This window comes from Schistocerca gregaria, chromosome X, assembly GCF_023897955.1.
Source record: "Schistocerca gregaria isolate iqSchGreg1 chromosome X, iqSchGreg1.2, whole genome shotgun sequence".
In the NCBI taxonomy this organism is placed as follows: Eukaryota; Metazoa; Arthropoda; class Insecta; order Orthoptera; family Acrididae; genus Schistocerca; species Schistocerca gregaria.
This window is the reverse complement of record NC_064931.1, coordinates 123,735,409-123,748,487: the sequence shown is the minus strand read 5'-3', so window position 1 is coordinate 123,748,487 and position 13,079 is coordinate 123,735,409. Positions and strand designations below refer to the sequence as shown.

At 42.4% G+C, this 13,079-nt stretch overlaps 1 protein-coding gene across 1 annotated transcript in view; it reads left to right on the top strand.

The window, feature by feature from the left end:
- Positions 1-13,079, top strand: part of LOC126298997 (glyoxylate/hydroxypyruvate reductase A-like) — a 108,359-nt gene that overhangs the window by 62,824 nt on the left and 32,456 nt on the right. Inside the window, exon 5 of the mRNA XM_049990623.1 lies at positions 1,249-1,345. Within this exon, the coding sequence (XP_049846580.1) occupies positions 1,249-1,345 (97 nt within the window). The remainder of the gene's footprint in view (positions 1-1,248; positions 1,346-13,079) is intronic.

Below are 13,079 nucleotides of genomic sequence, written 5' to 3'. Positions count from 1 at the left end.
ACACAAGTAATGGGCAAGGCGAACTCTAGATTGAAGTTTATTGGTAGAATCCTGAAGCGATACAGATCTTCAACAAAGGAAATCACTTACAATACGTTTGTTTGTCCAGTATTAGAGTATTGTTCGTCTGTATGGGACCCTTACCAGTTGTATCTGATTCAAGAGATTAAGAAGGTCCAAAGAATAGCGGCAAGATTCGTGACTTGTATATTTAGCCATTTCGAGAGCATTATAAATCTCATAGGAAGTTTGAAGTAGGACACACTTGCAGATAGACGATGCGCTAAACGGAAGGAGCTGCTCACTAAATTCTGAAATCCTATCTTCACCGAGGTTGTAGAGCATATATTATTACCACCAACTTTCAAATCGCCCAATGATCACCATTCAAAGATAAGGGAAATTAGAGCCCTCCACCACACACCGCTTGGTGGCTAGCGGAGTGTAGATGTAGATGTAGAACCTTCATCCCATGTCGGTCAATTTTAGATATTATATGTTTGAATTACTGAGCATTCCATTTAAGCTATTAGAGGTACATAACTGTTGTGAGAGCATATACTGTACAGGACTACAGTACTGTGTTATTACAAATAGTCTGAAATGGCCTTGTTTGTGATTTCTCCATAGTTTTATGGATCTTTATTAACATAATGTTACTAATGATTGACAGTAAACATACATACAGAGACCAACAGTATCATTACTTCTTCAGCTAGAATGTGAAATGGGCTAAACTGACAGCTTTTTTTCCAAACAGTGGGCTGTTTTCTGCCAGTTTTGCACTAAATAATTTGAGGTTGGTGCATCATAGTGCAGAGAAGCATTTCATGTTGAGGGTTTCAAAGAAATGACTCTGCTGGAAATGGCCACACAAGCCCACCTTTGTAAATATGAAATAATTTTGTGTCACACTAGTAGATGAGGCCTGCAAATATTTTTGTTTTGAAGCTACAAGTTCCCTTTATAAATAGAAGTGTGTATAAATGGGATTTAGGAAGTATGATACAGAAATATAAATGCCGCCTTTTCATTCTGGTGTATCAATTAGATACAAAACTTGACACCAATTCTCAGACAGGTGTGGAAAATTGCGATAACAAAATATTATGTTGAACAAAGTTGAAACTTTGTTATCTTGTGTAGCATGATTCACAGGTTATCGTCATCAGAATTCTTATGTTGCGGTATTCATATTGACTGTGAGCTGTTGATTAATGAAAATATCCATATGTTCTTCTGTTGCAGTTGCAAGAACTCTGAAGTCACTAAGAGCAGAAATCTGGGCACTTGTTAGAAAAATTCCAGAGGATAAGGAGAAACTAGCATTTGTTGATAATTATCGGTGAGTTTTGCTATTGTTAAATATAAGCATGTAATACATTAAAGTACCTATAGTGTGAACCTAGAGTGTGAATTTAGAATGTAAGAGGAAAGGACAGAGCACTCACTAAAATGCCTGCTGAAACTTAATAAACATTACTGGTGATGATAACTGTGTTTACTATTATGATATATGTGAATGGGGTAGAAGCTAAAGGAGGCAGATTGTCACTTAAAAATGATGGTTATGGTATTTAGATATTATGTTTTACATAAAAACTGACAAGTTGTAATGCCTCAGTGTCAATCTACTGTCCAGTGACAACGTACTTACTTCTAGGAAGTTGAGAAGGATGGTAATTATATTTTATGATAAACTAAGGACAAGGAACCCTTTCCCGTGGAAATACGGTGCTCGCATATTAGTGCTAGAATTATTGTTTGTCAGGGTCCAGTACACTATCAGATCAAAAATATCTTGACACCCCTATGTAATGTGGAATTGACCACTAGATATCATGAGAGGAGGACCCACCAGTATGAAAGGAGGCTGGGAGTATTGTGTTGTCAGTAGTGAAGCAGTAGCAGTAGAATGGGTGAGTCAGGAGAGCTCAGTGACTTCAAACGTGGATTAATCGTTAGATGTCACTTGAGTAACAAAGCCATCAGGGAATTTTCAACCCTTCTAAAGCTGCCAAAGGTGACTGTTGGTGATATGATTATGAAATGGAAATGCGAAGGAACAACCACAGCTAAACCAAGACCTAGCAGATCTATGTACTGACAGACAGGGACCATGAAGTATTAGAGGGGTGATTGTAATAAATTGCATGAAATCAGTGGAAGGAACTAATTGCTATCAGTAGCCTGTTAGCACACTGTCTATATGCGGGGAGTTAAAAAGGATGGGGTACAATGGTCGTGCAGCTTCTTGTAAGTGACACATTTTTGTAGCCAGTGCTAAGCAACACCTGAAGTGATGTAAAGGGTGCGACCACTGGACAGCAGATGGCTGGAAATGGGTGATTTGGAACGGTGAATTACATTACTCTGTGGCAATCTGATGGAAGGGTTTGTGCGTGGAGAATGTTACATGTTACTTGCTATGATGTGTTGTGTCAACAGTGATGGAGATGTTTTTCATGGTTAGGGCATAGCTCCCTTTTTGCACTCCAGGAAATGCTAAATGCTGAAGGAAATGAACATGTCTTATAGCATTGTGTTCAACCTCACAGTAGAGCAACAGTTTGAAGATGATGATGTATTGTGTTAGCATGACAATGCACAACACCTGTGAGACAATGGTTTGTGGACAATATCAGTCCTATAGTGCACTGGCTTGTCCATAGTCGTGACTTGAAACTTGTGGAATTCCTGTGTGATGGGTTACAACACCCAACATCACTGCCTTCTTTGGTTTAGGTTCTTGAGAAAAACTGGGCTTCCATTCTTCCGCAGTTATTCACTCACCTCATCAGAGTTCAAGGTATCATAAAGGTGAAGGGTGGATATATTCCATATTTATGTCATGTAATTGGTGTGCAGACGCTTTTGATCAAATAGTGGGTGTCTGAATGGAAAATGTGCTGAGTAAGATTGGCTACAGTCTCTCTTGTTTCTGGGACAATTTGTGATGCAGAATTAAATTACAGTATTAAGCACTGACCAGATTTAGATTTAGTGTCATGTTCCATTTTAGGTATTTCAGTTTTTCAAGTTGCATGAAAGATAAATTTTACAAAGATATTCATCACTTTAAAGTCTGGCATGCTAGCTGAAGATGATTTATTAAGAAATGTGTTTTAGAGAATGTATGATGGCAATGCGGAAAAATTTGTGGTCTAGCACAGAGATGGTATTAATGTAAGTCAGGCATTAACTTGATTTCCAGAATAGTATTGAATATATTTTTTATAGTATTAATGTTTTGTTCAAACGGGTAAATTGTAATGTTGTGCAGTCATATTATTGCTTGCTTTGATCACTTTATTGTCAATGTAAATATGTCCTAGATTGGTGAAGATGTGTATAAGGTCGTCTCCTTAATTGTCAATAATTGAGAAGTGGTCAGCTGAATTCAAACATAGCTTTTCTTCACTTGAAGATGATCACATAAAGAACAATTGAATGGCAATACCAGGTGAAACTAGTAGAAAGTCAGAATAAGGTATTGGACAATTGACAAGTAAAGGTGTCTAAAATGGTGCCGTTTGTACATCAAAATAAATAATACAAAACATTGTATGTGATGAACTAACAATGAGAAAGGTTTGTGCTAGATGGGTGCCACATTTATTGAATACTGACTAAAACAATTACAAAAATGAATTTCTCGGCCATGTTTTGACTATTTTAACATTAACGAAATAGATTTTGTGCTCCTATTTTTGCTGTGGATGAGGGCCAGATAAAATAGTGATCAAAGCAGATGGTGGAGGCTGGTGGCCTTGCACCAAAAAATGTGAATTCAGTCTTGTCTATCAGGAAAGTGAGCAGTTGATGTTTGTGGAGTTCATAACACCTACTCCGTTCGCTGCCACTGCCTACAATCATGGTGTGAGGTCTGAAGAGGATCAGAAACTGTCAGAAACCAGCAACCTCAAGTCTTATGCAGCAACAGAATGAAAAAAAAAAAATAATTACAAAAGAGTTCAATAATATTTTCTTGAGGAACATGCTTGGCTGTGTTGAAAATCGTGGAAACTGAACTACAAATTACTGGTACATGCACCCTGTCCACCAGATTTGATTGTATTTTACTCATATCTATTCCCAAATCTAAAAGTGTGTGTAATGAGAAAATGTTCTGAGTTCAAAGTATAGGGAGAACACAGTTAATGGTAACTTGCACTGGTGGTAACATAGAGACCATCTGAATGAAAACAGGTGATTCTAGAGGCAAATGACAGTGGTATTAACAAAATGAACAGATAAGCAAAACAAATTCAGAGCATTTCACAGTTGTCTTCAGTGTAAACAATCAGGGGAGTAATCCATATCACAAACTATTCATTGGCGTATAATGAAAGGCTTTAGAGACTATTGTGAGACTGGCTAACCAGAGCCGAGCCATGGTAGTTTGTGATAAACTCGTGTCAGAGTGCGGCGCCAGCTGACATGCTTTCTGGAGCTGCTCCGCCTCCCAACATCATAAGCTGTAGCTGTTCTATGGAGCCCGAGTATCTCTGACGTGTTATCCCTGTTGATACTCGGGCTACACAGTGAATCCGAGTCACTGTTGGATACTGAATTATGGTCGCTATAAATAGTCAGAGCTTACAGACTTCCATTCCAGGAATGGAAACTGTTCAATGTAATAACACGGGACAAAGTGCCTGAAGGAAGGCACTGGCGGAACATTATACTCTTTTTCTTTATAAAAGGAGACTATGCTGAGAAACAAGAATTGACAGTCGTGCACAGCCAACCTAAGAACTCTCAACATTGCCCTCATATGATTATGATGATGGTGATGATGATGATGTTTGGTTTGTGGGGCACTAAACTGCGTGGTTATCAGTGTCTGTACAAATTTCCAATCAGTGCTCAGTCCAGTCTTGCCACTTTCATGAATGGTGATGAAATGATGAGGACAGCACAAACACCCAGTCATCTTGAGGTAGGTGAAAATCCATGACCCTGCCAGGAATCGAACCCGGGACCACATGCTCTCATATGAGCTCTGTATTATTAGGTTTCTGTTGAAGGTCGTTATATAGAACATGTAACACACTAAAAATACGTTTTCTATTTTTTAAAATGTTTGTTATGGAATTTATGACCGCATCTGCAGTCTATGTCATTATAAAAGTTTTAAAATGGGTAAAATGCTTGTGTATATTGGAATAAGACAATGTAATAATGCTGATAATGTGAGAAGTATGAGAAGAACAGACTTATACAACCAATGATTTCTTTATTCAATATTTAAAGGGTATAGGTTTGGGGCTGAAGGTAGAGAGAGAATTTTGAATGTGACCAGGACACTAGCTTTGAGAAAGAGTAAACACTGAGATGAATCTGGCATGAACTACTATGAAAGAAATGAATCATAAAAGATTAATGTAAGTTATACGGCAGAAGAAACAAAAATGGAGAAAAGTTTTAGAGATAGCACAAAGAGGAAAGCATACAAGGGAAAGGTAAAGCACTATAAATCATACAGTAAGAAAAGGGAATTGCACAACAAAACAAACTATTGTAAGCTAATAACAAATGGCCCAACAACATAGTCTTTGTTGCTGCCAAAATTTCGATGTCCTGATATTAAACAGAAAGAAAGAAAGAACTAAGTAAGTATGCAGGGGACCACTTCAAAAGACATCACACCCACAATCCACATAGGGAGGATTGTTTTCTGATTACTGTATGTTTCCATTGTATAGCATTTGTTTGTACTCAGTTATGAGCACTGACAGCCAGATGATTTTAACAATGAAAATAAAACCAAGCAGTACCCACACACAAGTCGGCAAGCACACATTTTCATATGGTTTTTCTTCGAGAGTATATAGTTTTCAGGGATTGTGCTGAACTATTTAAAGTCGGGAGAGCATATAGGCAGCTGTTCTTGTTTTACAGGTGTATTCTAAAGCATTGTTCCAGTTAGGCTGTTAAGCTTGTGCAAGTTTTTAATGCATTATTTTCAAGAAAGACATTTTAGCACCCATTGCTACATCCTTGGCATCTGATAGCGAGGTTGTTACCCTGTGATTTCTATTGCCAGTGTCTCCTATAGTTGGTGGCAAGAGGTGCCAACAGGCTCTCAGATGGGCATGGCCGCTGATGTCAAGCCAGAGATATAACATGGCTGCCAGGCCACTGCAAAACTCATTGAATTCTGCTGTGCTATGCTCTCTTGTTGCTTACACCATACCTTCATGACATGACTGTTAACCGGATTTCACCTGGACTACATTTTCAGTTGCCGTTCTATGGGTTGTTGTCAGATTCACTTGACTCAGGACCATCTGGGTCATTTTCTTATTATGTTCTGCAGTTCCTGATGACCTGATGTGAACTGGAATTGTGAACTATCAAATGATTACAGTGTGTCCATATTTTCTGTCTTGCACCTTAGCAGGTGTAATATTGGCAACGAGGACTTGGACTTAGCATGTGTGAGAACAACAGACAAAGTTCAGTGATCATGGATCTGACATTCATGAAACTGTGACAGCAAAAACTGCAGCTTAAAATGCAACAGCAGGTACAACAATGACAGCAACAACTGCAATTTCAAATGCAACAACAGTTACAAGAAGAAGAAGAAGAACAATAACAACAACATCATCTTTAACTTCAAAGGCAATACCAGGAATGACAAGAAGAAGCAGAAAGCAATTTGTGGAATAATAGCAGGCTGCCGCATAGGTCTGGCTGTTGATGTAAAACTAGAGATAAAATCGGGCCACTGGACCTCCACAAGATACTATGAATTGTGCTGTGCTAAAGCCTCTTCCTTGCTTACACAGTACTTTCATGACCTAGCTATTCAATTAGACTACATTTTTATTGGTTTTCTACAGATTATTGACTGATTTGCTTGACTCTAGACTATCTGGGTTATTCCCTTGGTGTGTTTTACAATTCACAACAACCTGGTACGGACTGGAATTGTGAACCATGAAGGGATTATAGTGTTATCCTTGCTTTCTCTGTAATAAAGAGTGTCTGCCATCATAACAGGTATAATACCCATGTCTAAATTTAGCTGTTCAGTTAATGAATATGCAGATCTTAACTACTTCTTGACATCATGTTTATACTTATGTGTTTTTAGTACCTGTCTGTCTCAATTGGTTGTGAGTCATTGACTGTTTGTGTACTGTAATAACTTAGCCTTTTGCTGACTATCAATGCAGACAGTATGATATACCGGGTGTTTAAAAAAAGTATCAAATATTTTGAGAGATGGTAGTAACCATCAAAACCAGAAAAAAGTCCAATAAACATGGATTCAGAAATGCTTACTTTCTGAGATCTTTACACTTATCTGTGGTGACTGAAGAAGTTTGGTTGTGAATTTATCCATCTCCAAGTCAGATAAGGCAAACATTGAGGAAACAAATGCTGTATGGGCGCAGTCATTGCCTCAATGACCCATCAACAGGGTTCACTACTTTATATGTACTCTATATCAATGTACTCTCGTGTTCACATCAGTCCAAGCATTGGGTAGTCTGCAGGCAATTATGTTGTGCTGGGTACATATTGTAGTGCCGTACCTACTTATGAAAGTAGCTTAATTTTTATTTTTACTATTATTGTGATCTTTGTACTTTCCTGTACACTAATGGTTCAGTATATTTTCTTTTCTCTTTCGCATGTTAGCAATGGAAGCATACTACTCTACGAGTGGTATGGGAGACATAATTTTCTGCTATGGGTTAAGAAATGGAAGTAGCCTGTGAGCCCGTGCCCTCTACATGGAAAAATATCCATGCTACAGAGTACCATCCAATAAGCTGTTCAGTCAACTGCTTCAACGTCTCAAGGACGCAGGTTCTCTAGCACCCCACAAGGTGAACAGTGGATGGCCTGTCAGTCTGCACACATCAGATGAAGGAGCATGTGCTATATTTACAGGACGAAAGACCTGGAACCATTGTGTATCGATTGACAGCAGCACGAGGTATGAGTCATCCTCTTGTCTGGCCAGTATTATATGAAAAATGGCTGTATCCATACCATCTTCAGCATGTGCAGACACAAAGACCAGACAACTACTGTAGCAGATTGCAGCTCTGTCAATGGCTCTTGCAGAAGTATGATGCAGATCCACTGTTTTCATTGATGATCGTATTTACCAACTCAGTGGGATTCACAAGAGATGGCATTGTGAAATTCCAGAACCAGCACATGTGTGCTGATAAAAATCCCTATGCAGATGCAGAAAGAGGGCATCACCACGATTTCTCCATCAACATATGGGCAGGCATTCTTAGTGATAAATTAATAGAGCCATACACCCTACCCCAAAGGTTAAATGGAGCTCATTATCATCAGTTGCTTGTTAATGTGTTGCCTACCTTCTTGAAGGCTGTGCCATGTCAACGAAGACCACAGTTGTCTTACATGCATCATGATGCACCAGCACATTTTTGCAGCCTCCTAGGGGGTCCACAACTCTTTTCTGGATACATGCGTAGTGAGCACAGGACCCTGAGCTAATGTGGCCCTCCTTCCTTTCCAGGCTGCATATCTTCCTTTTCCGCATCCTTCCACAGCCCCCACCTTCACCCCCTCCCACCCCCCCTTTTCACCTCCGCCTTTTTCCTTCCCTTTCCCCCCCTGTGGGAGTATGTTTAGTGCATACATCTGGAGACGGACACTCGAAACTGTAAAACAGTCTGTCCTCTTCGCTTTCTCTGCTGGCAAGTCTTTGTCCTTCCTTTGTCCTTCTCTTTTCCTTACCTCTTTACCCTTTTCTCCGCTGCGGAGTTTAGACCTCTCTTCTTTCCTTTCGCTTTCTTTGTTCCTCCTTTTCTCTTTCTTCCTCCCTGTGCGTGTCTGAAGGCTGACCCACACATTCACATTCGTAGCTGGTGATGGGGTAACGTGTAATTCCCCTCCCCGGGTAGACAGGAGGACACGTACGTACCCCCTGGTAACCTTCCGAAAGTGCCGATTGGTTCCTCCGTCCGTTTCTCGGGAGGTGTGACCTGAAGTGTGAACAATCACCTAAGATGGGAGTGCCCTCAGAGAGGGCCCCCACAAGGAAGGAGCGCGCCATCGGAGACGCCGGTAATCATGGGGGTACTTCCGCAATGGTTTCCTCATCATCTACTATGTCTGCTCACAAGCGTAAGTTCAATGAGTCTCAGCCACGGACAGTTCTTCCATCATTGCCACAGTTCCTTGTTATTTCTCAGTCAGACGAAGGTCAAGACTTCTCCACAGTCAACCCTTTCATTATTAAGAAAGTTGTCGATGCAATTGTAGGTTCTGTAAAGTCTTGTTCCTGATTACAAAATGGCACCTTGTTGTTAGAAACAGTCAGTGCCCTCCAGGCACATAAATTGCTCGTACTTCACTGCTACACACCTTCCCTGTTCGGGTGGAAGTGCACCACACTTTAAATTCATCACATGGGGTCGTTTATACATGCTCCCTCTACGGATTGTCCGATGAGGAAATTCAAAACTACATGTCTGACCAGGGCGTAACGGCTGATGATCGAGTCATGAAAAGGGTTGACAAGAACATCGTTCCAACCCGTACGGTCTTCTTGACATTTGATAGAGTTCAACTCCCATCGAACATAAAAGCGGGCTATGAGATAATTTCCGTTCACCCTTACATCCCAAACCCTACGCGTTGCTATCGGTGTCAGCAGTTCAATCATACCAGCCAGTCCTGTTCCAATCCGGGCAAATGTGTTACGTGTGACAAGGATGCCCATGAGGGTGCTTGTCCACCTCCATCCCCTCGTTGCAACAACTGTATGGGTGACCACGCTGCTTCCTCTAGAGATTGCCCATTTTTAAAGACAAACGGCTCATTCAGGAAATCAGAGTGAAGGAAAAGGAGTCAACCTTTGCTGCTCAAAAGTTATTTGCCAGTCGAAAGCCCACTGTGCCTCACACAGGTAAATACAGCACTGTCCTTGCCTCTCCTCGGCCAACAAAGGAGGCAGCCACGCGGACTTGTGATCTCACCTTTAGTGCCACAGTTCTCAGATCGGCCAGCGCAACGATCGCCCATTCAACTTCCCCATTCCCGCCTGCTCACTCTATGGCTCACCCTTCATCGGGCTCTGCTAAATCTTGAACCCCAAAGTCAGACACCCGGACTTCCAAAAAAGAGCCTACTCACATCCATCGGTTCCTCCTTCATTTCAATGTCCTGTTTCCAAGAAGGCTAATAAGAAACCCAGTTCCTCTCCTTCTCCGCCACGGCGTGTCTCATCTACAGCTCCACCTGGCAGTAACTGCCCTTGGCTGTCTTCTATGTCGCCGAGGCACACTGCTGGTGGCCGATCAACTGGCCGATCGCTGATGGCAGCAGCTGCTCCCGAACAACCTATGGATCAGGATATTCTGCCTTCAGCTGAATGCCGTTCCACACTGTCGATCGCAAGCTCTGAGCAGTCGTTGAGACGAGGGCAACCTTGGTCACATTCTTCCATTTTCTGTCCATCCTATGTCCATTATCCGTTGGAATATCCGTGGCATTCAAGACAATCAGGATGAATTGTCGATCCTCCTACGATCCTACTCGCTGGTCATCTTCTGTCTTCAGGAAACAAAGCTGCATCCCCACGATCGCTTTGTTTTCCGCCATTTTCAGTCAGTCTGATTTGATCTCCCTTCTGTTGAAGGCACTCCAGCACATGGAGGACTTATGATTCTTCTCCGTGATTCTCTCCATTATCACCCAATCCCCTTAAATACTTCCTTCCAAGCTGTCGCCGTCCATCTTTCCCTTTCTGGATACACCTTCTCTCTTTGTACTGTATTCATTCTGTCATCCACACCAATGGCATGAGCTGATCTCCTTCATCTTCTTGGTCAGCTTCCGCTCCCCCTATTTGCTGGTTGGGGACTTCAATGCCTACCACCCGCTTTAGGGATCTCTGCATCCTTGTCCGCGCGGCTCACTATTGATAGACATCTTCCACCAAGTGGCTGTTGTTTGCCTCAACACTGCCTCCACGACAAATTTCTCTTATTTGGACCTTTTGGTCGGTACTGTTCCGCTAGCTCGACGCTTCAAGTGGTTCGCTCTTGCTGATATACACTCGAGTGACCACTTTCCATGTGTCCTTAGATTGCAGCCACAACTGCCATATATGCGCCCGAGACGCTGGAAGTTTGCCCAAGCCGATTGGACACTTTTTTCGTCTCTAGCGACATTCGATGATCATCACTTTTCTAGCGTCGACGATGAGGTCACTCATATTACCGAAGTTGTTCTTACAGCTGTGGAACGTTCAATACCTCGCACCTCCGAATTCCCCGGCACCCCCCAGTTCCTCGGTGGAACGAGGCATGCTGTGACGCAATACGTGAGCGGCGACGTGCTCTTTGCATTTTCAGACACCATCCTACTTTAGCCAACTGTATCCGCTATAAGCAGTTCCGTGCGCAATGCCGCCGTGTCATCCGCAATAGCAAGAAGGCAAGCTGGGACTTCTTTACTAGCTCATTTAACATCTTCACTCCCTCCTCGGAAGTTTGGCATCGGATTTGATGGTTATCTGGCGCGCCTAGTTTCTCCCCAGTCTCTGGGCTCACTGTCACACATGATAAATTAGTGGACCCCATCGTAATCTCTAACTCATTGGCTCAACACTTTGCTGAGATTTCGAGCTCTTCAAATTAACAGCCAGCATTTCTCCCGAAGAAACGTGTAGCGGAAGTGCAACCTCTTGCTTTCTCCCCTCAAAATCGCGAAAGCTATAATACTGTTTTCTCCATGCGGGAACTCCAACATGCACTCTCTTCTTCCCACTCTTCTGCCCCAAGACCGGATGGAATCCACATCCAAATGTTGCTGCATTTATCATACCATAGTCTGCGTTACCTCATTCGCCTTCATAATCGAATTTGGACTGACAGTACTTTTCCCAGACGATGGCAGGAAGCTATCATCGTTCCTGTGCAGAAACCTGGGAAGGACAAACATCTCCCCTCTAGCTATCGCCCCATTTCTCTCACGAGTAGCGTATATAAGGTTTTGGAGTGTGTGGTGAATTGCCGTTTAGCCTGGTGGCTGGAGTCCCGCAGTCTTTTAACACCTGCCCAATGCAGTTTCCGAAACCATCATTCTACAGTTGACCATCTTGTTGCTCTCTCCACTATATCATGAACAATTTTCTCCGGAAACGCCAAACAGTAGCAATATTTTTTGATCTGGAGAGAGCATTCGATATCTGTTGGAGGACAGGCATCCTCCGCACACTGTTCTCTTGGGGCTTTCGAGGTCGGCTGCCCCTTTTTCTTCGTGAATTTATGGCAGAGTGCACATTTAAAGTGCGGGTGAACACCACTATCTCCCGTACTTTCTCCCAAGAAAACGGGGTACCCCAGGGCTCTGTGCTAATTGTTGAACTGTTTGCCATTGCCATAAATCCAATTATGGATTGTCTCCTTCCTGGTGTCTCAGGCTCCCTCTTTGTGGACAATTTTGCGATCTACTACAGCTTTCAATGGACCAGCCTTCTTGAACGACGTCTTCATGGATGTTTCGATCGCCTCCACTCTTGGAGCATCGAAACCGGCTTCTGCTTTTCTCCAGTAAGACCGTTTGTGTTAATTTTTGGCATCGTACGGAGTTTCTTCTGCCTTCCTTACATCTAGGACCAGTCAACCTTCAATTCGTCGACATCGCTAAATTCTTGGGTCTTATGTTTGACAGAAAACTGTGCTGGTCCTCCCACGTTTCCTATCTTTTGGCTCGCTGTCTGCGATCCCTCAACACCCTCCGTGTCTTGAATGGCACCTCCTGGGGAGCGGACCGAGTGGTCCTTCGCCGCCTCTATCACGCCTTAGTGCGCTCGAAATTAAACTATGGAAGCATAGTTTACTCCTCTGCTCGGCCGTCTATTCTTCGGTGTCTCGACTCTATCCACCACCATGGATTACGTTTAGTGTTTGGAGCTTTTTACATCAGCCCTGTGGAAAGCCTTTATGCTGACCTGCTGAACCTCCGCTGTCCAATCAGCGAGCTGTCCTTCTGAGTCGTTATGCTAGCCATCTGTCTTCCATGCCTGCTAATCCGGCCCATGATATTTTTTTCGACGCCTCCTTGGA